The 25,775-nt window shown below is 42.7% G+C and overlaps 2 protein-coding genes across 4 annotated transcripts in view; one reads left to right on the top strand and one right to left on the bottom strand.

Moving 5' to 3' along the window:
- Positions 1-15,057, top strand: part of GLP1R (glucagon like peptide 1 receptor) — a 91,462-nt gene extending 76,405 nt beyond the window's left edge. For all 3 annotated transcript variants that reach the window (XM_087776732.1, XM_087776733.1, XM_087776734.1), the window contains 4 exons: positions 435-523; positions 4,782-4,920; positions 5,819-5,860; positions 10,541-15,057. In XM_087776732.1, the coding sequence (XP_087632858.1) occupies positions 435-523; positions 4,782-4,920; positions 5,819-5,860; positions 10,541-10,708 (438 nt within the window). In that variant the 3' untranslated portion in view covers positions 10,709-15,057. The remainder of the gene's footprint in view (positions 1-434; positions 524-4,781; positions 4,921-5,818; positions 5,861-10,540) is intronic.
- Positions 15,058-15,206: 149 nt separating this feature from the next.
- On the bottom strand, positions 15,207-15,935 carry SAYSD1 (SAYSVFN motif domain containing 1). The gene is made up of 2 exons (XM_087776735.1): positions 15,771-15,935; positions 15,207-15,695 (listed from the first exon to the last, which is right to left on the bottom strand). The coding sequence occupies exons 1-2, from the start codon at positions 15,927-15,929 to the stop codon at positions 15,399-15,401; spliced, it is 456 nt and encodes a 151-aa protein (XP_087632861.1). The 5' UTR covers positions 15,930-15,935; the 3' UTR covers positions 15,207-15,398.
- Between the last annotated feature and the right edge of the window lie 9,840 nt (positions 15,936-25,775).

The raw sequence follows: 25,775 nt of genomic DNA, 5'->3' as shown, positions 1-25,775 counted from the left end.
TGCAGAAAGCTATAGCAGGTAGTACAGGGAGGTAGAAGATAATATTCCAGGTACTGGGCTACAGAAGAGCAACAAATTGCGTGGCATTGTGGAGAAACACCACGTTCTGCAGCCACAATACTGTGTCAGTCTCAGACCTCTGGACAAGGTGAATGGGACAGCCCACACCTTTACTGTGTCTCCCTCCCCACAGATGCAGGTAAGCTCCCCTGCTCTGTTTAGTGTACTGCCTGTGTTTTCAAAGGTGACTTGTGCATTCACAGAGGATGTATTTAGAGCACAATTCTTTAGCAAAGAGTTCTATGGCAAATTCTGCAGCTGCAGAGTAGCAGGATGCACAGGGACCTACACATGCATACACAAACCAGCTTTTTTTAACACTTATGCACATGTGTTTCTTGATGATGATATAAATCCTTCTTTCATTTTTCCAGGTAAATTTCCTGATCTTTATCAGAGTTATATGCATCATCATCTCCAAACTACAGGCTAATCTGATGTGCAAAACTGACATAAAATGCAGGTATGTCATATGGTGGTCTGACACTTTTCGTGCCCATCGAAATGGTAGTAGAGAAGGAGGTACATGAAAGGAGTGGGTTGACAAAGGTGGTTAAACGTCACAGGCCTTGAGTAATGCACAGGTGTGGTGTCACGCATTGGTATAGATAGTGTTATAGATAAACAGAAGGCTTGATCTTTGAGTTTGTCACTTTACATAACTCTTCCATAATACTGGATGAATATTAATTAAGCAGATATTTTTAAAATACTTACAGCGTATGCAAGTACTGGATGTTAAGGTCCTTGAATGCATCCAGAGGAGAGTAACAAAGCTGGTGGAAGGGCTGGAAGGAATGCTCTATGAGGGGCGGCTAAGGACTTTGGGCTTGTCTGGTTTGGAGAAAAGGAGGCTGAAGGGTGACCTCATTGCTCTCTACAGCTTCCTGAGGAGGGGAAGTGGAGAGGGAGGTGCTGATCTCACTGGTGTCCAGTGATAGAATGCCTGGGAATGGCTTAAAGCTGCACCAGTGGGGGTTTAGACTGGACATTAGGAAGCATTTCATTACCGAGAGGGTGCTCAAACACTGGCACAGGCTTTCTAGAGAGGTGGTCGATGCCCCAAGCCTGTCAAGTGTTTAAAAGGCACTTGGACAATGCCCTTAATAACATGCTTTAATTTTTTGTCAGCCCTGAAGTGGTCAGGCAGTTGGACTAGATGATCATTGTAGGTCCCTTCCAACAGGAATATTCTAATCCTATCCTATTCTATCCTATCCTAATTTGAAAAAAAATAATATGAGTGATAGAAATAAAAGCTTTAACTTCAATGAAGATCAAGACAGGGGTCATTTTGAGTGTTGCTCCTTGTTTTTCTTGTCTATTGTTATTGGGACAAACTTTCAATCTTGAATGCATAGGATGTTTCAAGAGAGATGTCAGGGTTATCACATAAATGTTCAATTTTTATTTTGCAGGCTTCACCCTGTCTGTGTCTGTATTCTTCCTGTTATTTAATCACCTTGCTAAGATTCATGGTCACATCCTTAATTTCTGCATCTGGGAGATTACTTTTGTATTGCAGTCTGAAAAATAATGTACAAATAGTAAGTTAGCTATTGAATTAACCAGTGTGGAACTGCATGTTGTGGTAGCTGGACAGCTGCTGGCAGTTGACTTAGCTAGTTTAAAGTTGGGTATTTCAATGCTGCACCCTTCTAAGCTACACACAGCATGTATTTTGGTGTATTCTCATCAGAGTAGAGACTTGCCTTGTATCTTACCTACCTTCTTTACCTCACATGAAATTTTGGAAATCCTAATGTGTGTTTAGAGCTCAAAGCAGAGAAAATGACTCATTTTAATGAGCTGTAGGCTTTGCTCTCATGCCTACTGCTTTTTTCTTTTTTTAATATATATGACCTTTATTTGCCAGGGTAAAATTTGTGGTGGTGGAAGGGGGGGATTTTCTGGTTCTGATGGCTTGAAGCCATTTAAAAGTCAGACTGTAAATTTACCCTGTCAAGGGAGAAACCCCTTGCCCTCAAGACTTCTGCAAGAAGCAGGAAGATTTGATGCAGGTGAGCAATTTCTCAAAGGTACATGTTCATTCATTTCTTCATGTTGCGTGTTCAAAAATCTGCTGTGTAAACAGAAAGGCTTTATCAGAAAAGGATTTATCCGTCAACAGAGCCCTCTTCACTGATGAAGATTATAGTCTTGGTGGTCCATCTGGAGGTTGGTGGTTATAGCCAGAAGCTTTGGGGAAGTCTTTTCCCCAAAAGAGTTCAGTTCATTGGTATGCTTCTGATAATAACAAGACTACTAGTCAGAGATTCCTGTATCAGAATTTTTGCCCCCTTCTTTTCTTCTCAAAGACACTGGAAAAGACTTGGGGTGGAGGAAAGACAGAATGGCTATGTTGGAATATGCTATTTTAAACAAGGACCAGTCTAGGTGCCCTGGAAAGTCACTATCTTAGATATGTTTGTGTATAGAAAGGAGAAAAGTGTTTTGCTCTCAGGCCAACCTTTCCTTCCTCTCTCTCCTGTTGCCCGTTCATTTGACCAAGAGAGAGAACTCACTGTTCAGTATGGCAGCAAATCCCTTTTCTCTATAGAAGGAGTGTTGTGGAGAAACTTCTCCCCTTGCTCAGGGAAAAGATTTTCTTTAGGGAGGTCTTAATTACCCAGGAAGCCTTTTCATAGGACTTTGCATGGCTTCCTGTTTAAGGCAGAGCTCTCCAAGTATCCCATCTAGAACAATTAGCATTCATTAAATAAGCTAGGGGATTGCTATACACCTATACAACTCCCTTTTTTTACCCAGGCGGTGTCTCCAGAGCCAATTCAGCATCAGCCTCCCGCTTCTACCTCTATCTCAGGCAGGTAGTGGTAGAGCAGAGCCTCCATCACAAGACTTGCTGGTAAGCTGCTCATTTAAACAAGCCCCCTGAGGCAGTGGTCTGCCTAGGTCCACTGGAGATCTGCATTTCTGCTTACCTGTATGTGTAAACAGTTTAATTTCAGTAGTTGCTTTGATTCACCATCCTTTGGTCCTTGTGTATCAAGGACATTGGCAGGCCAGTGGATGGGCTGACAGGAGCCTTGCACTTGATATGTAATAACCCCATGCAGCAGTACAGGATGGGCACTGACTGGGGAGAGAGCAACTTTACAGAAGACCCAGGGATGCTGGAGGACAACAAGTTGAACATGATTCAGCAGTGTGCCCTTGTGACAGCACAGGCTGACTGCATACGGGGCTGCACTAGCAAGAGCACAGCCTGCAGGTCAAGGGGAGTGACCAATCCCCTCCATGCAGCACTTGAGAGACTGCTTCTGGTGTCCACGTTGAGGCTCCCCAGTACAAGAAAGATGTTGTGTCCTGTCCCTCCAAGCCCCACGGGACTTGCATCAGTTTTGCACCAAGCTAGTTCAGTGGCTGGACCAGGTGACACAGGAGGTGCTGAAAACTCGGTTTATTCAGTCTGGAGAACAGAAGACTAAGCAAGGATTTAATTGCAGTCTTCAGCTACCTAATGGTGGTTATATAGAAGATGGAACTGGAGTATTTTCAGAGGTGCACAGTGGAAGGACAAGGGGCAGAGGTCACAAGTTATAGCAGGAGAAATTCCAATTGCATGTCAGAGGCGAAAAAAATTCACAGTGAGAGTGGTCTGACACTGGAAGAGAGGCCCAGAGGGGCTGTGGAGGACCTTGGAGATATTCAAAACTTGGCTGGACACAGCCCTGAGTAACCTGCTGTGAACTGGAGTTGGACCAGAGACTTCCAGCAGTCCCTTCCAACCTGAATGATTACATGATTCAGAATAGCAGCCAACAGCCCTAGGGCACAACAAGATCTACTAAGTACTGACAGCCCTGCTAGTTGAGTGATTTTTATATCTACTGAATTGTCTCAAGACAGGTTGTTGTGAAGCGTTGATAGGTTCTGTGGCCCAGGATAGCCCTGTAAACTCCCATGTGAGGCTCGGGCATCTTTCATTATCCTGTTGGGTGGCTAGCACGTATGTCTATCAAAAGAGAGTTAAGGACCATTCTTGTGAATGTTTTCCTGTAGTTGCATCCCTGAGCATTGCTCTCTCACAGGTGAAAAATGTTTTATTTCAGGTTGGTTTGTCTTCTTTCCTTTGCTAGCTGTGTCTTTGAACTTGCAGTTTAAATCATGGAGTCAATGCTCACTTTAAGACAGTTTAACTGCTTTTACAGTGTTGTGTGGTTACAGTTAGTTACAATGTTTTAAAGATTTAACCTTCCCACAGAGGTGGGAAGAAATAGCAGGTACTCTTCCCTTTGCCAAGATATTTTTAGAAGATTCCATTATTGATAGATTATTCCTTTCAGGCCATCGACAAGGTAGGTTTTGGTCATCTTTCCCACTTACAGATGGGGAAAAGGATACACAAGAAGACATCTCAGGTACAAGAAAGCACATGGCCTCCTCCTGAGTTTGGAAGATTTTCCAGGTGAAATACAGCCAAGTAGCTGAATACAGAGCTTTGCTCTCAGCATGAAGTGGTCTGCAGTGGAGTGGCAGGGGCAGTTAAAACATGTTGAAACCTACTAAGGTTATTTTGAGGATTATTTTTTTTTTCTGCAGCCTCTGGAGGAGGACCTTGTGACACAAAGTGGTGCAGTGACTTACTGAAGTTGACAATATGTCAGAAGCAGAATGCAGAAACAGTGACTCCCGGTGATCATTGGGATCAACAGTGACCTACTCAGTGGCATTGTTTTCTTCTTTCTTTGTGATCTTAGGCTGGCCAAGTCTACGTTGACTTTGATCCCACTGCTGGGGACCCATGAGGTCATCTTTGCCTTTATTACTGATGAGCATGCCAGAGGGATGCTGCGCTTTGTGAAGCTTTTTACTGAACTCTCCTTTGCCTCTTTCCAGGTAGTACTCACGCTGTGCCCATGCAGATAAGATTTTTTTTTAACTGCTGTTTGAGGACCTGCTTTCTCTTTCATTCATTGCATGTTCCCTGTTCTTTATATTTCTCAATTTAGCACTGCATATTAAAGGATTATGACAGTGGAGGGGAAAGTATGAGGACTAATTTTTAATAGCCAACTTAGATATTAGTGTCACATACTCTTGTTTTTTATGTCTTTAAATTTACCACAATAAACTGATATTCCTATCCACATATTAATATCTACTTCCTATGGGACACCTCAAGGCAATAATGAAATTGTCTGTGATTTCCTGTAATTGTATAATGGCATTGCTGAAAGCAAATTTTGTGCTTTCTCCAGTGTTTTTGATACTCCTTGGAAAATCTGTGCTGTGAAAGGTACCTGCCTACAGCTGTAACTGCATGTGAGGAGGATGTAGGTTTACTGTGATTTTTATTTAGCTGTTGCCTTAGGTAAGGCCATTTCAAAAGAGTCTCCTTGTCTAAGGGAATCATTATTCTTCTAGTTTCCCTGCTCACCCACTCATGCCCTGTTTATCAAGCACAGAGCTGTATTTAAGATCACTGTGAATTGTTCACTTACGAAGTGTTTATAACTTCAAACCAGGTAAGGAAAAAGAAGGGGAAAGGAATCTTTAGAAAAAAATAACAGGTTGAAGGAAACAGTAAGTCCTTTTACCTAAGACTGTGTGCTTTGAGACATAGTTTGGTCAAACCTCTCCTCTGCCATCAGAGCTGACAGGGGCCACCGATTGTCTCTGTCTTTCAGTCTTACATGAGACATGCCAGTGTGGAGCCTTGAGCCCTCTGCAAGTTTGTTTGGCACAGTGAGGGAATTGCTCTGCTCACTGCTGTTCTGTTTTTTGTTGATTTCAGGGGCTGATGGTTGCAATTCTGTACTGTTTCATCAATAATGAGGTAAGAGAGATACTAGTTGTTCCAATTTGCCTTATCAGCATCCACTATAGAAAAAGGAAATTGAAAATCATCTTGAACTGCTAAATTGGCCTTGTTCAGGACTTTTACTTTTTTTACAGACCCTCCTCTGTACAGCTACACAGGATAACTCCTCAGACAAATGTTGTTGGAAGGAATTCAGGCAGTATAATTTAGGGCCACTATTTGTAGACATGAAGTCTTGCAAGTTGTCTTGCTTGCAATTATATAGTTTGCACTGCTGGAGCTTTTCTTTTAATAAGAATCATAGCTGCTGCTCTTAATCTGTCTCGTAGTGCTTCTTATTTGCTTGTTTTGGTGAATGTGCGAGTAGAGCCTGTTTTATTCTGAGAACTCAGCTCAGCTGGCTGGTGAGGTTGGAGAGTCCCCTTGGTTAATGCCCATACAGTTTGGTTTCGTTTGGTTTCATCTGGTTTCGCTGTGGCCCAGGTACTTGAAGACATCATCGCTCTCCCATTCCAACTGAACTTCATGGAGAGTGGTGAGCTCTCCCCCAGGCCCAGAAGAAATGTAGCTAGGGCTTTGAGTTAATTGATTGCAAGTACCATCTTCTATGGCTTCTGCTGAATCTCAGCCCTGTTGGGGGAAAGAGTATTGTTCTGTTTCAGTATTGCAGGAATCTCTCATGTTACCTTCTAAGTGATTATTATTATTCATTCATTCAGCAGCCAGGTTTGCAAGGGAAGCAAACACTACTAATTTGGCAGCACGTTATTAAGTTTAATGCACATCAATGTGCTTTACACTCGTGCTAAATCTACTTTTAAACATGACATGGTAATTCAAGAACACCTATTGAGAGCTAGGCCTCATCAAGGAATTGGAATCAATGGAAAAATGTTCTATTTGTGTCATTATAGCCAGGCTGGAGTCAACAGAAAGCAGCAAGCATCCTGAATTAAGCCCTGCAGGAGACTGTTCACTTTTGTAGCTTGTGGGTAAGATTTTGCTTAAGTGAATCTGTTAATTGTACTGCTTACAGAAGTGAGAGGTGGGTAGCAGCAGGCTTTGCTCAAGCATGAATTAGAGAGTATTTTTTTCAAATCCCTTGTACAGCTTTACAGGTGTACTTTAATCCTGAAATGCAACACTGTCTGCTGGTGCATCATGTATTTCTTCTGATTCACTTTGGCCTTTACTCGTACATCCCCTGTGCAGCTGCAGCCAGGCCTCTCATAAGTAATGGCCAATAATTTCCTCTATGTGATACAAGGGCACAGTTACATCGTAGCCCAAACTTTATTATAAACCCTGAAACAGATAGGCTTGTTTCATTTGAGGGAACTTACTGTGAAGTAGCCTACTTACATTTTTTAGACATCCTCCAAATCTCTTGTTGCTATAGTTCTCTTGCCTTTGTAATGTAATTCATAAAATCTAACCACAATATGCTCAGCTTCACAGAAAGCTGACAGAGAATTGAGGATGAATTATTTTGCTTGTTCCAACTCTTGTTAAAAGAAGGGAGAAGGATTTTGCCAAGCCCAGTCATCAGCATCGATAAAATAAAGCCATGTAAAGAGTTTGATTAGGTCAAGTCTCTTCTATTTCTTTCCTAAACTATATGAGAAATTTTTCCTAAACTAAATGAGAAACTGTTTTTCTTCTGACAGACTATACGTGCCCGAAGACTATCCTTGTTTGCAATATGGTCTATATTTTTATTTTTGTGTGTGACTCATTGACTCCTTTTCTTTTTCCTTAACCTTACAGAATGAAAGTTTTTTGCAAGTCCTGGTGCCAGATCAAAAGTAGAAATGGAGCTAGAAGTGATATTAATGTCCTTTTCTAATATCTACTTACGGAAAAACATTAAAATATGTTCATATTTCAGTCGTATTTTACCTGAAAGATTCTGGATTTTCTCTGATATTGCTCTGAAGCCAACAGCAGGGTCTCAGCAGATTGCCTGTTATCACCGATGCTCTTTGCAAAATGGGCTGGGCTTAATACAACCAGGTTTTCTGCAGTTAGTGTTGCTTTCTATGACAAATATTCTAAACCACAGAGATGTTGCCTCTTTCTGCCAGAATTCGTTTAAGCTGGTTCAGGTTTCATTCTCTGTAGTCTTCCTTCTCCTTTTTGCCTCCTTCCTATCACAATGGAAGTATACTTCACTCTCTTCTACCTTAAAGAATCTGTCCTGACTCCAGGACTCCTGAATTTTTCTAATTACTGCCCAATCTTCCCTTTTTATTTGCATTTCTTTTCATTCTCTATACAGACTATCCATTGAACTCCCCCACCAGCTCCATTGCATCCCATTTCAGACCTACTTTCCTTTCATTATGATTTGTTGAGATGTTTTTTTGGCCAAAGTTTAACTTTTTTGTAATCAGATTCCAGATTCATTGCCACACTCTCAATATCCTTGCCTATTGGCTGCATTAAGCTCAATCGGCTGCTCTCTGTGAGAAGTCTTCTCCACCTTTAACCTCGATGACAGTCTTTTCCAAGTTCTCATACCCTTTCCCTTTCTCTTTCAAAATACTCTACATAAAAATTTTCCTTCTTCCCCTTTCTCATGGGAGCTTTGTTCTTGGTTCCCTTTTCCCTGTATAGCTTGTTTCTGGGAAATCTTATCCACACATGAAAATTACTAGGCTAATTATTTTGCTGAAAGATCTCTAGATCTACTTCTGTGCTCAAGAACTGCCTCTTTACAAAGGAAATCTTAACCTGTTCCCTCAGTCATACATTCACAGCCATCTAGGCAAAAACTCAATTCAACACAGACAGCAGAGCTGCTCTTTACCCTTTTCCTAACCTCTGGAGAGAAAACTAATAGTCTGTCATTCAGATCCATTTCTAAGACATCATCTCCGATATAGTCTTTTGTTCAAGTCTTCCCATTCACTTCATCTCGATTTTGCAGGCTATTTGTATCATAGCTCTAGGATACAGCCTGTCATGTCCAGCTAGATTGAAGACTCATTTCCTCCCTTTGGCCGATTCTAACATACCCATTTCTATTGCTCATTGACTTACTCTGTCAGGAAGTATGTTCATCCTTTCTTTCAGGATCTGCCTGTAAATGTCTACAACTGCTTTTTCCCAGTGCTGCCTATTAAACCAGCTGTTTTCCATGCCCACAAAAGGTACCAAGTACTGGGGTGGTAATACGGTCAATTCTCCTGCAAACAGTATGGTCCCTGCATTTCACTGTTTCCTTTTCCCTCTTTGTCAGGCTGTTCTCCCTCATTCTTCTATGCCAAGCTATCCCAGATACATTCTCTTTTTCTGGTGTCTTTGTGCAGCTTTTGACACAGCGACCCAGTTATCACGGTAAAATACAAGCTTCTATCTCAGCATGTTTCTGTCTGTCCCATTTGGTTGTGATGCTGGAAGGATAGATTCTGTTGTCAGAAACGCAGAGATGCAGCTGGTTCCCACCAGGATGGCATTCAGTACAAGGGCTGTAGCCCAGAGCTGACAAGCCCTGCTAGAGGTAACCACCAAGGGAAGACAATTGCTTCTGTAAGGCTTTGCTCCTTTTTAGGGCTACCTCCCAGGTTCAGTATTTCACAATGAACAAGCAGAGAAGACAGACATACAGCAGCTGGTTCCCTAGGAAGTTTCCCTCAGAGTATGAAGGTTTCAGCAGCCTGGGTACGATGACAAACCTGCACTGGAACTGCCATCAACCTGTTTAGTCTCTTGGTGGTCAGTACCGGACCCTACAAGGAAACAAAACAGAACTCTCCAGAGAAGGCTCACTTGAGTGACCCACCTACAGTGAACTTACTTCCAGGCTGAAGTACACACCGTAATGAATTGATTACTGTTGTTGCACTCCTGCCTTTTTCTAGACTAAAAAAGGTTCAATTTTATGTCCTCTGCCTTATGTGTTAAAAGCTAATGGAGGTTCTTACTTCAGGCAAGCGGCAAGAACTTTGCCCATGGAACAGGAAGATCTAAATTCTGTTCTTGTTTAGCAGTTACAAGACCCTGGATAAACTTCCAAATGAATACAGAGGTTACACAGTTTAACCCAGAACCTGTGACTGGATGAGCACATTTTGTAGCTTTTATCGCTATTTAAAAAGGGGGGGGGGGGGGGGGGGGGAAGTACAGCCTTTAATGTGCTTAATTGTTGTTTCTTCAAACCTGAATAAATCTTCATTTTTGTATGGAATAAAAAACCCCATAAATATTCAATGAACAAAAATAATCCAAGACATAATACTGTTTAAATCAAACCAGAAGTTAAAACAGTACTCTTAAGAATACCTGTGGTGACAGTATTGAGCAGGAAGCCAGTCTTTTCAGTCATTTCATGGCTGATATGTAAAATCAACTTAATTGTTAGTACTGGTAGGGCATAGAATACATTCAGTACTGCAGCTGAATACAATTTAGAATAAAATAATGAAGATAAGATTTCCTGGTGCATAGAAGAGCTTTATTTCTACAAGTAAAGGTGAATGCTGTCATTATTTTAAATATGGAATACCCTACAATGGACTAATGAGATAATTGGATAATCTGAGGCAATAATGCTGCAGGTTTAAAGCATTTCCAGCTTTTCTCAGTAGTATGGTATCTTTATTTTTTCCTTGCTCTTTTCTAATGGAGTCGTTTAAAGATCTGATTAGTTCTACATTCATTCATTTTGTTTCCTCCTTTGCTTCTGTTTGTTAGGTTCAGATGGAGTTTCGGAAAAGCTGGGAGCGCTGGAGATTGGAACATTTGTATGTCCAGAGAGACAGCAGTATGAAACCTCTGAAGTGTCCAGCCAACAGCATCAGTAGTGGAGGCACGGTAGGCAGTAGTGTCTACGCTGCCACTTGTCAGGCCACGTTCAGCTAAGATTTCTGCAGGTGAATTAGACTGAGAACAATGAACTGTATAATATACCTGAAAACCCTTAAATACCCAAGCAAGTGGCTTAAGTATGCCATCTCCAGCAAGAAACTTAAGCATATGCTGCTCATTGCCTGCAGGCTGTTGGACAAAGGTTTCTAGGGAAAACAATCTGCTAATGTAATCAACACATCAGAGGAAAAATTGATCACGTCTAAAGTAAGTTAAAAGAGTTTCTTCCTATTTGCACACAAGGCCTCCAGGTGTCCAAAACTTAAGCATAGCATTGATCCGGTCTGAAACCACAGGGTCAATGGCTTATTACTGTTGAGTGGGCGAGCGGAGTGATCGACTGATTAAATTACAAGGATACAGAATATGATTATTGCCAAAAAATACATTTAGACTTTTGTGGGGATAGGGTAAGGTGCTACCACCAGTTTAGGAAAAAAGAACTTAGTGGGACACAACTTGTGTTTTAGGGAAGAATCAGTTGTGTAGTAAGAGTTCCCCAAAGCTGAAGTTGAAAATATGCTTACCTGTTTTCTGGGTAGGTGAACAGCATCATCCTGAAGATCTATCAATACAGCAGGTAGCGTGGTGTACATTTCTGAATGCTCTTTTTAAGCTTCACTTGAAAAAAATAAACCAAACCCCATATCTGGTAGGGGCCTCTTCTGCTATTAATAGGTGTGTGTTATCTCTATTGACACGGATGAAAATATCCCCTGAACGCACAGCCCTTCTATTTTTATACGGTACTCTGCCTCTCCAGTTGGCACACGGGTGTTAAGAGGGACAGGATAATGAGTTGTGCTTCAAGAGGACATTTTCTTTCCAAGCTATACTCTGCTTCTTGTGGGTGCAAACACACAGAAGTCGGCTTGTGGGCGCAGCTGGTCTTACCAGACTTCACCTCTTTGGAGCAGATGCGGTGGGTTCGCAGCGTGGGTTCGCTTTTGTGCCTCCTCCAGCCTTGCTCCTTTTCTGCAGAGCGGGGACGGCCGCGGGGCGCGGCGCTGCGCCCGGGCGGGAGGCTGCGGGTTCAGCACGGAGGACAGCTCCCGCCGCCGCCCCCGCCCCCGCCGCCTCCCCTGCCTCCACAGCCTGCCCGCCCGCAGCCGGATTCCAAAAATCCCCCCCAAACCCAACGGGCTTTTGCCTGTTTGCTTAAAACGGCGAGGGCTCTTGCAGTGAATGCACCTACGCTGCTAATTACGTTACCCTCCCCGACGTTTACAAGAGTTGCTGGGGGAAAAAACCAGAGGTACCTTTACAAGCAGGACGTGACCCATTGCATCACTTAATAACAAGCTTTACATATCTTTACTGAGCTTAGATATTCGGGCTCCCTTTACAACAAAGAGGCAAAGTGCCAAAGACTAGCTCTGAGAATATCCCTGTCCATAGCCTTCTTGTAATAAGTAACTTCCATGGCGTAGCAGTTAAGACTACTCAGCAGAGATTAAAAAAAACCTGCTTTTCAGGTCTCTTTGCACTTGCATTCACATCCCCCATTGCCCAGAAAGTGGGCTGGATATTCTGGGATGTAATTCAGCATCTTTCCTGCCTGAAGCTAGATTGCTTTGCATGGGATGATTTAATCATTGTATTACAATCCAGATTGCCAACAGGGTGGATTACTTCTGCAGTCATCAGGTTAGAATTGAATTAGAGAGGATGGGTTACCTTCTTCTGCGATCATGCTTGTAACTGAGCCCCAGGGGGGCAGTCAGACACATTTGTAGAAATCCACCACAGTTCTCAGGCTGGCTTACGCACGTTCAGCATGCTGGCTTCTACGCGGGCCATTTCCAGGCCATCCCTTCCCAACATCGGTTGCAGAGCTGACCTTGGAATGAAGCACCTCAGGTTCTTCTGCAACTTTAATCACTAGCTTCTATGCTGTGTGACCATCAATACAATACCTGACTACTACATGCGTATGTTAAGTGCTGTCCTGCTATTTAATTAATTAGCTTCCTGTACATGGAGAGTATGCTTGATGTTTCTATTTAACATCTACCCTTAAGTGCTTTGAATAGGAAAAGACTCATAAAGTTAGCCGCTGGCAGGTGAAAAGGCAGCATGACGACAGATGACACTTCCAGCTGTATGATAATGCACACTGGAGGGAATAATTTCACTCATGAATATTCAAGAGCAGGTGCTAGTTTTCCAGGGCCCTACTTAGTTGTGTGCAAACCTGGGAGAAAAAGTTTCTGCTACTTGTGCAGCTTTTAGCAAGATGATAGTTTTGCTTTGACCACAGGAAGTTATGGAAGTGTTTTAATTCACTATTATGCTGGATAAAATATATGTAACAAGTGAAAGAGGACATAGGAATAGAGAGTATTTACATGTGTGGTAATAAACCTATACTTAGTTGCTGTCACAAGATTCTTTCACGAGTTTGACATGCTTTTGAGTTACCAGGCTCTTTTTGCCCCTCCTAGGCACTTCAGAACGGAGGGCTTTGGGCCCACGAGAATAGCTCCAGCACCAGGTATCAAACTTACCTTTGTAACTTCTGCCTTGGTAGAACCCAAGAGAAAAATAAGATGACAAAGCGAGATCTTAGCCAAGCAGAGGGTTGTGGTGGGATTTTTTTTTTTCCCTCTCTGGTTAAGCTCTCACTTCTTCAAACCTTTTTAAATCCCCTCTAAGTACTGAGGGAACAACTCAGTGAAAGTAATTGACACCAAAGCAGCATTACAGTAATAGTGTATTTTGAGAAATACTTTCAGCAAGGCCTAAACACCAATTTCTCCATCGTACTTTATGTACTTCAGTAAAACCTTTTACAAGCCTTGTTGTTATTCATGCCATCTCTATTTCAGAATTTATAATGTGCATTTATTTGAGTAGCATGAAATAAGCAAAGGAACAGAAAGCACTGGAACAGATGAACTGTATGAATTTTTATTTCTTGTGCCTTTCAGCTTCATGCTCACTTATTGTGGTAACTTGTTTCATGAAGCATTAAATAGAAGAGTCTATAAATTCACCTGGACATAACATAACTAGAGTTTATAGCAAATGAAAACTTTATTTCCAGCACTGCTGCTATAAAGTTTTATCATTTCATGGATGTTACCTTATATTTAATATTTATTTGCATGCATTTCCTTGTTTTAAAAACCACCCACAGAATCTTAACTGTACAAGATGTCAGATTATCAACTCCCCGTAAACATTACACTTATGTTTATTTTTATCCTTGTGAATAAAGTTTCAACTCACAAAATTCTGTCACTTACTGGTGTATTTACTTCAAGTACTACCTGACTACTTCTTACTCTGTAATTAGAAGAACACTTTCTAAGAATGGAAAGACTCACAGTTCATGGTTCTCCCAAAGAAACAACGCTTTCTATTTGCAACTCCATGCCCACTACAGAAAGGCCTTTGAACCCGCAGAGGCGATGTTAAGCAAAACCAAAACACAGCGTGTTATTTGCATAGAGTCAAAAGGAATCAGTAAGAGCAGCAAAAATTCTGAGGGGTTTTTACCAGAGGATGGTGGGATATGTACGAATCCAAAAATTCTGTGCTTGGCTTAGAAGCATTTGAAATTTATACAAGAAACCAATACTAGAAGCTAACTAGAAGCTACTGAGAGATGCTTAGCAGTGTTAAACATCTTACTTGTGCTTTAACCTTATGTTCTCCTTCCAGACCAATTACACTCAATAAAGGACACCTTCTTTTGTTTCCCCAACCAATGACAGAACACAGGGCAAGTCAGGGCTGAACACTCTGTGTAACTTAAATTATAAAAGGCAACATCAAACAGGATCTGAGAGACCAATTTGTGACTTTTCTTCTCAGCTCAGTCCTGATAGGCAGAAGCTCTACCAGCTGCTCTTCACTAGGGCTTTATATTAATGATTTGTTTTAAGGCAATGACCTATATATTAAAAATACCAGTGAATCATACAAGAAGTGCACCTGACAGTCTGTGGGATGATGGTGAGAAGCCTCATCAGCTGTGCTGTGGTAAAAGGAGTGAATCCAATGACAGGGTAAAGCCCCTTCTGCCTGAGGGCCTCTTGCATTTCCAAGTCTGCTGCACACTCACTCTAAATTTTTTCAAAATGATGGTTAAAGAAAAATGTGTATCACCTGCCAAGAATAATAATAAATCTTTTTTGCTTACACTGCAAACTATGAAAGCTGTAATATGAAGTGAACAGGGAACTTGCATCAAAATCAGATGTTTGTGTTAGGTGAAACACACAAGTGCAAACAGCAACAGCAGCCGCCTATTTTAGGTATACGGATAGTGCTTCACGTCTTTTCTTCACAAAGAGGATTCTAGCCAGGGCTGGGAAGAAAAGCAGTTGGCCTCTACGGAAGGTGTAGTCAAACACCGGCCCTGCTGTTACCAGTGGCAAAGGGCATCAGCGGCTGAAATTCAGCAGCTGAGGGGGAAAGCGGCCGCCCGTGGGTTTGCCGCCAGCTGCCCGGCCCCGGCCCCCCCAGCAAACGAGACCACAGCCCGCGCTTTGCTACCGCTTTATTCGGGACCGGACCGCGCCCGGGGAAACCGGGCCAGGAGTAAGGCGCAAGCGGCGTTTTGCATAGCAGTAGCTCCCTTCTCCTCCTCCGCCAGCCCCTGCTCGGGTCCGCGGTCCGGGCGGGCGGAGGCAGCGGGGGCCGCCCCGCAAAGCGGCTGTCCCCGGCGGGCCGGTCGCTACCTCCCGGCGGCGGGCCGGTAATGCAGCTCCCGCTCCAGCTGCTCGGCCGTCAGGGTCCCGGCGATGGCGGCGCAGCCAGGGTTGAAGACGGAGTAGGCGCTCAGCTCGCCCCGCCGCCGCTCGGCGGGCCCGCGGGTGCCGGCGTACATCCAGTAGAGCAGGGAGAGGACGAAGTAGGGCAGCCCCAGCTCCAGCTCCGCAAACAGCGCCAGCAGCACCGCCCACAGCAGCACCTTCAGCAGCAGCGGACGCGCCCACACCGGAGCCGCCGCCGCCGCCCCGCCGGGCCGGGCCTGTGGAGGCAGCAGCGAGACGCGGCGTCAGGCACCCACCCGCCGCCACACGCCCCCGCCCATCCCGGCGCTCACCTGGGCGCCGCCGCCCGGGCCCGCCGCAGCGGCCCGCTGTCCCTCGGCGGCCTCCGGAGCCGCGGCCTTTCCCGGCGGCTCCGCGGGACGCGGCGAGGCGCTGCCGCTACCGCGGGCGGCGCGGAAGCTGGCCAGCCGCCGCTCCACGGCGGCCGACATGGCCGCCCCGCGCCTGCGCAAGGGCAGAGCTAGGGCGGTGCCGCGGTTGTGACGGCCCGGCGAGGGGCGGGGCCGAGGGGCGGGGCCGAGGGGCGCCCGAGCCGCCTGAACCCAAACTGAGGAGGCTCGCAGAGGCTTGGGCCCCCCACGGGGGGTCACAGACAACCAGCTGCCCCCTGCCTTTCCTCTTCCGAAGTGGTAGCTGTACCTGCCATTTAGCTCTGGAGAAAAGCTGTAAATCACCAGAGGCCTCCCGCTTTTTTTTTTTTTTTTTATTTAAACCTTAATGACTAATGTTGACACCAAAAAGAAGAGGGAGAGAAAAAAGCATAGGGTGACCAAAGCCTGGAGAGGGTGAACGAGACATTAGCAGCTGGGGTGACCAGCAACATTTGCATTAGGCATTCGGGCGGCCATGTTAGAAAAGCCCTGAGCGGCCTGGGAAGGGGCGGCATGGAGGAGGAGGAGGGCACCCGTGGTGGCCATGGCCAGCAGCCCCGCTGGCTTGGCCCGCCCCAGGTGGCTGCCGCTCTCGGTGGGGTGCGAGGAGCCGGGGCTCTCCCTGCGCCACCCGCTCCTGCCCGCGGAGAAGGACGCGGTGGGCTCCCTCCAACGCAGGCCCACAGGCCTCGCCGGTGTCCCTTGGCACGGATGCCTGCTTAAACCGGGTCGGGCCGTCCCACCCTCTCTTTAAATAAAAAATTAAAATCGGGAAAACCAGCTCTGTCACATCATCTTTCAGCTATTGGTACAGCCAAGAAATAGAATTTTATTTACAGGAGCTGGCTCTTAGCCTCAGGAGTAAAATATTTATCACTCTCCAGCAGTAATAGTTAGCAATGAGACATCATTTCATCCTGCAGTGCTGTTTCCAGTTACTTACAGCTTTCTCAGAAGTGACCTTTAGGGCTGAATATCTCATGCATGTGTCAGCTCAGAAGTGAATATGAGAAGCGTAATAAAAATCAATTTGGGTGTTCTGAAGTTATCTTAATGTGGAAAAAATTGTGTTTTTTCCAGCTAAATAATTTTTCAAATGCCTATTTTATGCTTGGTTACAAAATAACTTTCTTTTAACCTTCCGACTTTGCAAAAAGTGCCACAATGAATGACATTTTTCTCTTTATTTGTGGAAATTTGATTTTGAAATTGCAGTCCAAAATGTTTTAAGATCGCCTGCACAGGACATTATTTTATTTTTATTTTCTTTTCTTCTTTTTGCACTACTGTTCATGAAAACATTTCCTGCAAGAAGTGCTGGGTAATTCCACTTAATGCATACTTTCTGTATGCATCATTAGTCAAACTAATAGTTATACCTGACTTGAATGCCACCTTTGCAAGCCACACCCAGTGATTCACATGCTATCAGATTTTATTCAAAATTTACTGGGTTTAGTATGTATTTGCTATTGTGCATCCAAATAGCTATTTTATGGCTGTGTTGGGCTACCTATATTGCCACGTATTGTTAGGAAACACATAAAAGAGTGCCATGAATCATCCCTTTGAAGACTAAAAGTGCACTACAGTAATCTCATCTGTAAATGAGTGTTACGCTGCAGACAAATACCTGAAGAAATTTGTATGCATAAAGTCTTAAATGACTTCAATATATCCTGGTTTTAAACAAACAGCTTCCTTGAATAGACATTTAGTTTTGTTTGCTTGTTTTACAAACCATTTGGACAATTTGTTCCCTACTCCAATGCTTACAAAAGTCCTGGGCAGTTCACCAAGCCCAGTCTTTGGATCCTCAGCCGGTGGCTGGGAGGGCAGGGGGAACAGGGAGAGGTTGAAGAACACTTCTCTGGGACTCTTGAGTCGCTTCATGCCTTTCCCACTATGTATGAGAAAAACAAATTGAATATGGGCTTTTTGTAGGTGTGAGACTAGGAGCCAAGTCTTTGCTGTAGCTAAGTAAATGATTAACCAAAAATGTTGGGTGCTGTTGATCGATCTCTAATGCTTCATTCTTTATAACTGAAATTCTGGACCTGCCCATCAACTTTTAGGAGGCAGCATTAAGATCATTTTAAGAACTTGTGATTTTTAACTTGGTTTCGTGCTAAATCATAATTGTCATGTCTGTAATACAAAGAAGCCCACATGCATATTTCTCTCTACCAAGAAGAAAACCCATTGTTCTTTATATTTTTTCACTTTGGCAATTTTGGAACCTTTTCCTTTATCTCAGCTATCAACTTTTCATTATATTTTAATATTTATAATACAGAAGAATCTTTGCATTCTGCTCTCAGCCAATTATTACCAGCTTAAGGGACTACTTTTTCGGTACTTGGGAACTTCCAAACCATTACCAAGAGAACTGAAGGAGATGAAGTGGCTGCTGAAAGAACTGACAAAACAAGGCAACTATCAAAGCCATATCCAAAGTGCAGTTGATTTTTTTTGTTTTTGGGGGGTGACTGCAGAGTTTTTCTTAATTAATTTTCAAGTGTCTCTGCTCTTTCGTTCTCCTTAAGGAAGCAAGAGAACTGAAAACTAATTTGGGGAAATATTTTTACATGACAGAGGGCATTAGAACTATTTGTGGCAAAAGACCAACCCAACTGAGTTAAGCTAAGCGTTGATAGCAACATTCAGGTCCTGTGGCACCCTTTCCATTGATCACATCAGCAGCCCGTCACCACGTCTTGGTGTCAGCAACCTCGTTATTCCATAGTACAGGCTCAGGGCCTTGCTCAGTGGCTTGGAGTGTTGTTGCTTACTTCCTACAGCTGCAGATATCTGTTTGTGCCTGCCAGCTTTTTCAGATAGATCAACAGTAATCAAGTCCCATTAATTCTCTTGATGGATTAATTTAATTCATTGACAGGAGCTTCCTCCATCATGAGATAAGCATCCACATCCACACTGACTTGCTAAGTGCCATAAATGCAGGCAGAAGGGCAACCCATTATTAATATAACGGCCTAGCTTAATTAGTTCAATGGAGCTGAGGGAGCATTAGCTTTAGTTGTTGAGGTCTTGGAGAACATGTATAAAATAGATTGGAGTGCACAGACTCATACTTCTCTAATTCCATACAGAGCTTTCTGCATATCCATTTACTAATCAGTTCTAAACTGCAGAGAAGAGCTGCTTCCTTTGTAAAAAAGGATCATTAATTTTCCTTTCTAAAATCGCATCATCAGGGTACTTTGCCTTTAGACATAAAGGAAATCTTTCGTCTTGCATTTTTATTAAACTAGTTGAGGTTCTGAATTGCAGATTTTCACATCTGCGTGGTTTCAAAATGTATGAATTTGTATATTCAGCAGTGCATGCTAAAAGGTGCTGAGATATTAGCACTTACGTTACTGCTTTATATGCCGTAACACTCTATATTTAAACACACTAAAACATAGGCAGAGCCAAATTATTAATGTTTCCATCACAGCTCTGAAATGCTCTTTATCATTTCATGGGAAACTTCCATTTGAGGAAAAGAACACAGTAAATAGCCCTTACTAGTACAATGTCAGCTGTAAATGTCAGATATTCAGTGAAATCATTGTAACAAAAAAAGGAGATAAGCTATTTTATTACATTTAGAAGATAATACCCAATGAGCATTCTAGCTGGAATTGCTTTGCCATATTCATAACTTTGATCTGATTCGAAAGTCAAAGTTTTGAAAACTGTTCTAAAACTTGAAAAGATCAGAATACTGCCTTGTGATTTTTATTGTATAGATAGGGTGGGAGAAAATGCAGCTGCCACCTGAAATTCAATGTAACTTAAGTGGAAGGAAGCCTGATTCGTCTCTCCTATCTGTCAACATTGTTATGTTGGATTAACCAGTCCACTCTTCTGAATTTTTTTTTTTTTAAATATTTTCTAAATTAACTATCAAAGTACTTTTATGAGGTTGGAAATACATAAGGCTCTTTGGGCTTGGAATGAGTATTTTTTTATTCTCGATTTGCATAGCACTTAACAGTCCATAACTAGGGCGCCTAGATGCTGTAGTAGTCCAGTTAACTAGCACTATTTCCCCCATGTTACAGACGGGGAAAATGAAGTAAAGAGAACATCGGAGAACATCTTAAAACCAATTCTAGATCTGAGTTCTGGTTCCACACTTACTTCCTTCAAAACCATAGGAGCTTAAAATATAGAAAATGCTATATGCCATAAAGTGAATAAAGAGCGAGGAAGACAAAAGAGGAATACATTACCCCTTACGCACATCCGCACTCAGTCTTCAGAAGCCTTTTGTTAAGAGTACACCGTAAGCTTTAATGTTCACGTTGACTGCCGGTTTTATACAGCCACTTCCACAAAAACACAGAAGGCAGCAGAGCACTAGCAGGTTTAATTTTTAGAGGAGCAGAATGCCCAGAAAGGCTTTGCAACGACCTTTTCTCATGCCCTCGCATCTCTGCCCTATATGGTAGGGCAAATTATCACCCAAAAGCACTGAGCTGTCATCACACTTGGCAAGGTACATTCCAGCCAGCTGGTTGGAGCCTCAGGCTCTTGCTGATAGGTGTAATTTGCCTAGAAGCAATCCAAATGGGGGTGAGACTGCACCTGCACCCCTGAGACTGGTATACCAGGTGCTAGGGCTTAGTGCTATTTCTTAATTCCAACAAATTATTCAGCAGAGCACAAGGTGAAGGAGGGAGACATCATGGCAGGCCTATTCCTCCTTGGCTCTCAATGAAAGAAATGAGCTTACCTAAAACAAAATAGTTGCATATGTCTATCTCCACGTAATCCACAAGACAAATGTTGAAACTATTACTTCTGAAAAACTGTTGATTGTATGGAAATACTATCAGTTTAATCTTTTGGCCGGTTTTTCCTCATTATCATTTCCTCTTAGCCCCAACACCTACACTGCATTTTGGAATATTTATGATGCTCGCGACCAGAAGTGAAACTGCTCAGCCAGATCACAGCTAAGAGAGGACGAAAGGTTAGGGGTAAGGCCTTCCCTAGTCTTTTCAAAGACAGGAATAAACTAGCCCATCTACCAAGAGAACTTTAGCCTTTCAGCATGACCTAGGAAAACACTTTTCCAAAATGCTATTTAAACACATGACATACCAACTACTTCTTTCCAAACTATGCTACAGAATAGTCCAAATAACTGATTATCATTGCAACAGAAGCTTTGACCTCTAAGCTGTGTTGGGCTCCACCAGTGAAAGTGGATGGCACACACAAATAAAAGGCAGGTACACCAGAAATGAACTTAATCCCTAAATTAATCTGCCAGTTACAGAAGGGATTTTTATGGGCTTGTGACCCTGGGAAGAAGGCAGGAGCAGAAAGCCTTATATCCCACCAGTGCAACGAGTCAAGGCTGGTGCATCATCAGAATCAGCTGTGAAAAACCTAGTGTTCAGTGGGGAAATACTCCAGCTGTTATACCATTGTACAAAATGTGGGCATCACCATCAGTACGAAGTTCCCCAAGTACTCATTCATTTTCTAATGGAAGTGGTGATCACTTTTTAATGCTCTGTGCTGAATCCAGAGCCGTCAGGTATCTCAACCGTGTACCAGCGCGACATACCACCCCTAGGGATGAATAGTTTGAGAATCCCAAATTAAATTTATAGAAAATAGGACATGAGGATGCTCTGCTCGATTAAGATGACAGCACACAGTCATAGTATTTTTCATGCCAATATTTGTTCTCATAAATAGAATAAAGATCTGGAAGCAAAGCAAAGCAAAAAGTGAGGCAAAATGGGAAAAGAGAAGCATGATCTAAGTAAGTCTTAAATCCATAAAAGACTTGCAGAAAGACAGCCTTTCCTAACTGTGGAAAGCTAGTAAAAGGTAACTTTGCCTATTGAAACAGATTAATAACACTTTGAATTAAACACATTGCCAACCCCGAATTGCAAAAAAAAAAAACCCTATTCATTACACCAAAATCCACTATATAATGCAGAGGCCTACCCTCAACATCCTCAAAAATGGAAAATCCTCAGTGTTCCAGCAGTTACCACTTTCTGTTCAAGTTGTTTCCATGGCTTGGGGTTGACTGTGAGCCCAGAAACAGCACAGTTCTTTGCAGACCTATAGCAAGCACCACATCAAGCAGAGACTCAGCAGCAGTCTCCTCTGGTTAGCGATCAAGACACAGAATCTTAGGTGTAAAGCCCAGTAAGGTGGGACTAGGTGAATACACAGGTAGGAGGGAAGAACAAGGAAATGCATGTGAGAACAGCGGAGTTGAGAACCGAGATGCTCCGGGGGTCTGAGAGAAATGGAGACACCAAGCCAGACCTCCAGCTTTCCTGAACTGGTGAGACCCTGCGATGTGAAATCCTGATCCCACTGAAGTCAGTGGCAACTTTGCCAGGACTACGCTGGGATTGGGATTACGTCTCCTGATGGACAGAACTGAGCTCATACCTCGTCGTCTGCTTGATGAGACCTGCAGGCCTCACACAAAGTTGCTTCACATGATTTCCCGTAAAAACAACACAACAACAAAAACTTGGGAACTTTTTTTTTCCACCATGACAAATCCAGACAATTTATTCTATTTATGATACTGTAAGTATTCCCACAAACTTTGTACCTTATGCATACTTATGTCCTATTTATTTAGGACAAGATCAAAACTAGGTCTGGCTGGTTCTAGGGCAATAAGAGAATGAGGAGTACTCATCCTGCCTCTAGTGGGTTTAGGAACCATGGGCTATATTTTGGCATTTCTGAGCTTATCCTGAAGGCATTGCACCCTCAGCAGCAAGTTCGGCATATAACCTCACGCCTGGGCTATCTGTTCAGTCAAACTGGACCAGAGTTTAAGTACTTTGCTTGACTGGGGCCTCAGAGGCCACACTTTGAGCAACCAAGCTTCCAAAGGAAGGGGGAAAAAGCCCTAATCCAAGGAAACCATGCTTCGTATGTACTAGTTAAGTAGAGATTTCAGATGGCAGAAAAGACTGAGGACTGTTTCCATGTCATTTGTTTATCTCACAGGGCAGCAAAGGATGCAGTATGTTCTTTTGTCAGTTCTTCCAAAGGATGACTCAGCGGCTTTCATAGGCAGGACATTGCGAACATGTAGCAATATGATTCTATCATTTCTGTTCGAGCAGTTCAGTAAAGACAACGATCTGTAGCAGATAAGGTATGAATTCATAAGGGAGAAATATTTACAGATTAAAAGGTCTGTCATTTATGTTACTAGGGAAAAGAGAAATTTAACCAGGCAACAGCAAAATTCTCTACCTTTTAGTTTTGTAAAATGAAAGTCCTTGTTGCAGAGCCTTCACATTTAGAAGTTGAGTTCTGGCCTTAAATACATACCCGTGTATATTTTCTTCCTCCATCGGTGGTCTCTAACTCCCTTCTGAATAACTTCCACTGAATTTCAGAATTTGTTTTTTCAAGATTCTTGAGAGTCACAACACAAGGGGTAAGAAAGCCACAGATTCAGTTATGACACCATGAACCGCAGGAGAAATGATAGCACCCTCTGCTGTCATTTTAGATTATTCTCTTAAAGATTGCTGTATTAATCTCCGTAGTTTTATCTTGCCCAGAAAAAAGCCACCAGAATATTTGGTTCATAATTTTTAATTCATGTTAGAAAGACTGTGACCGCCTTGTGATTTATTTCTATTTTAGTGTTTTGTAAATGACTGTAATATTCCACAATCCAGATTAGTTTATCTTCTGGGATCTAAATAGAACTGAAATTTTAAATCTATGCCATCTGGTCATGTGAGATAAGATTCACCTTTCAAAATATACCTTCTCTTTCAATAAATGTGCTTTTTATCATATGCACACTGAATTTCAACATACGCTTTCTAAAACTCACTCTCTGATTGACAAGCCCAAGAGCTAGACAGTTTTAATCTTCACTTCTGTAATTCATACAGCTAACACTGGAAAGCTGCACAATACAAGTTTGGCTTCTATCTGCCTTTTCCCTGCTGCAGACACAGCCAGTTCTGACACTGCTCTCCCAAAGACATGTTTGTGGATTGACTACAGAGGCCTGAAGGGACTTAATGCCAGGATTAGGGACTGAAGTACAATTTACATTAACATTAGATGAATATACACTCCCTCTTTCTCTAATTCCCATTTCCCTTCTGGGATGGATGGATGTTTGTGGTTCTGGGGTAAAATGTTATAAAACAAGAGTAAAATTGCATACACAGAGAGTCTTTAATTATGCATTTATGGAGGTGGACTTTTTTGCTGTAGAACTGATTGGATAGATCGTAATTTGTTTTTAATTCACTCACATGCATGAACAGAGTGAAATATATTCGATTTACATTATTGTGATCTACACAAAAGCATCTGTGTCTCCAGACCGTGGGATACCGAAAAGGGAGCTCTGGACCAATACCAAGAAAATCCATTTCTTTAGAAACTTCATGTGGCGTATTGAGCCAAAAATGGATCAAGTCTTCCTGTATATTTAATGCCTGTTTCATTAAATGGATTTCAGAGCTCAATTTCAGGTTTTCCAACTATTGCTTTTTCTTTCCAGAGGAAATTTGGTATTCTGTCCTCTTTTTTTTTTTTTAATGTTCAGTATCAACATTTTAAATTGAAGTGCTAGGAAAGATTCTTCTGTATTCGTTAAAAGAAGCTGGTCTGCTGGTAGTGGTTTTAAAACATTGGGTATCAGTATCCATTCACATCCTTGAACAAAAGTGATTTTAAGTAGAGAAGTGCAAAGTAAATACTGATCATATACATGAAATAACAGAATTTTTACTGAGAGAGAACAAACACATTATTATCCCAGCATTGCTTTTGCTGCATGTTGTCATTGCCCAGATTTGTTAGCATGCAGTAAAACAACAAAACCAATGAAAATCAACAGGACAGAACCGACCAGGTTCTCAGTGAGCATCAGCTGGCGCATAGAAATCACTAGAGCTGCATATATATACGTTAGCACGAATTTATCTGGCCTGATATTCCTTATGGAAGATATAGGCTTAATGCTAAGACTCATATGGTTGGCTCAGCTCAGTGTCTATGTTTACCTCTGGAAAAAAAAAAAATCCTCAGAGACTGAAGAAAATGGCATCTGCTCTACAGGTGTATTTGCTATGCATCATTACCTGCAGGCTGTATAGCCAAAAGAACTTGTACCGTATCTCCAGACCGATCACAATTTGGGTCTGTCTTTAATTGCCATATTACCACCTCAACCTCACTTCACAAGCGAGTTGATGCCTTCTCCTGTTGTGCTATGTTTTCACGTTATCCATTCTTGGCCGATTGCAGGAAAATGAAAGTGACGTTCGCAGGCCACAGCCTCGGTCCTCCCGTCCCCTCAACACTTAGCAGGGACATAAGGCTTCCAAGGCTCCTTCCATCTAACAATGCTTAGGTGCTTCATTATAACTGTTTCTTTTAATGCTTTATTGCACTTACAGCTTTGGTGTATACATCCAGTTTAAGACAAAAATATTCTGTCCGTTTGATAGGTGGTAATCTCTTCAGGCCAAGGGCTGCCTTTCACAGCATATAAATCAAGGTTCTTGACTTGACGTACACTTCTGTGGCCTTCAGACAAGTTGCTACAGTGTTTTGCTGTTGCTGACTGATGTCTCCTGAAATGTGGCCCTCATGTCATGGTCCAGGACATTAAGCAAAGGTTCCTTTGATCTTTTGATGAAACCCAGTGCAGAGTCAGAAAACTGTTGTCTTTCCTTCAATATACACAGTATTGGGGACCTTCTGGGATCTCAGGCAGTTTTACAGCATGCATCACCTCAAAGCAGCCAAGCACAAGCAAGCGTCAGGCACCTAGGAGCACCAGATGAAGGAGCTGTAGCATCATGGCAGGCAGATCTTGGGTGAGAGCACGACACAGCTCTGCCTTGGCCTTCC

The sequence above is a fragment of the Nipponia nippon genome, unplaced genomic scaffold, assembly GCF_047370975.1.
Source record: "Nipponia nippon isolate SJK-2023a ecotype South Korea unplaced genomic scaffold, ASM4737097v1 scaffold_4, whole genome shotgun sequence".
Lineage (NCBI taxonomy): Eukaryota > Metazoa > Chordata > Aves > Pelecaniformes > Threskiornithidae > Nipponia > Nipponia nippon.
The sequence above is the reverse complement of the archived record's forward strand: the minus strand, read 5'-3'. Positions and strand labels throughout refer to the sequence as shown.

Excerpts from the sequence above, each read along its gene's own strand:
- SAYSD1 (XM_087776735.1), bottom strand. The coding sequence starts at position 15,929 with ATGTCGGCCGCCGTGGAGCGGCGGCTGGCCAGCTTCCGCGCCGCCCGC. Across the intron at positions 15,696-15,770 it reads GCCCGGGCGGCGGCGCCCAG|GCCCGGCCCGGCGGGGCGGC; the intron begins GTGAGCGCCGGG and ends CTGCCTCCACAG.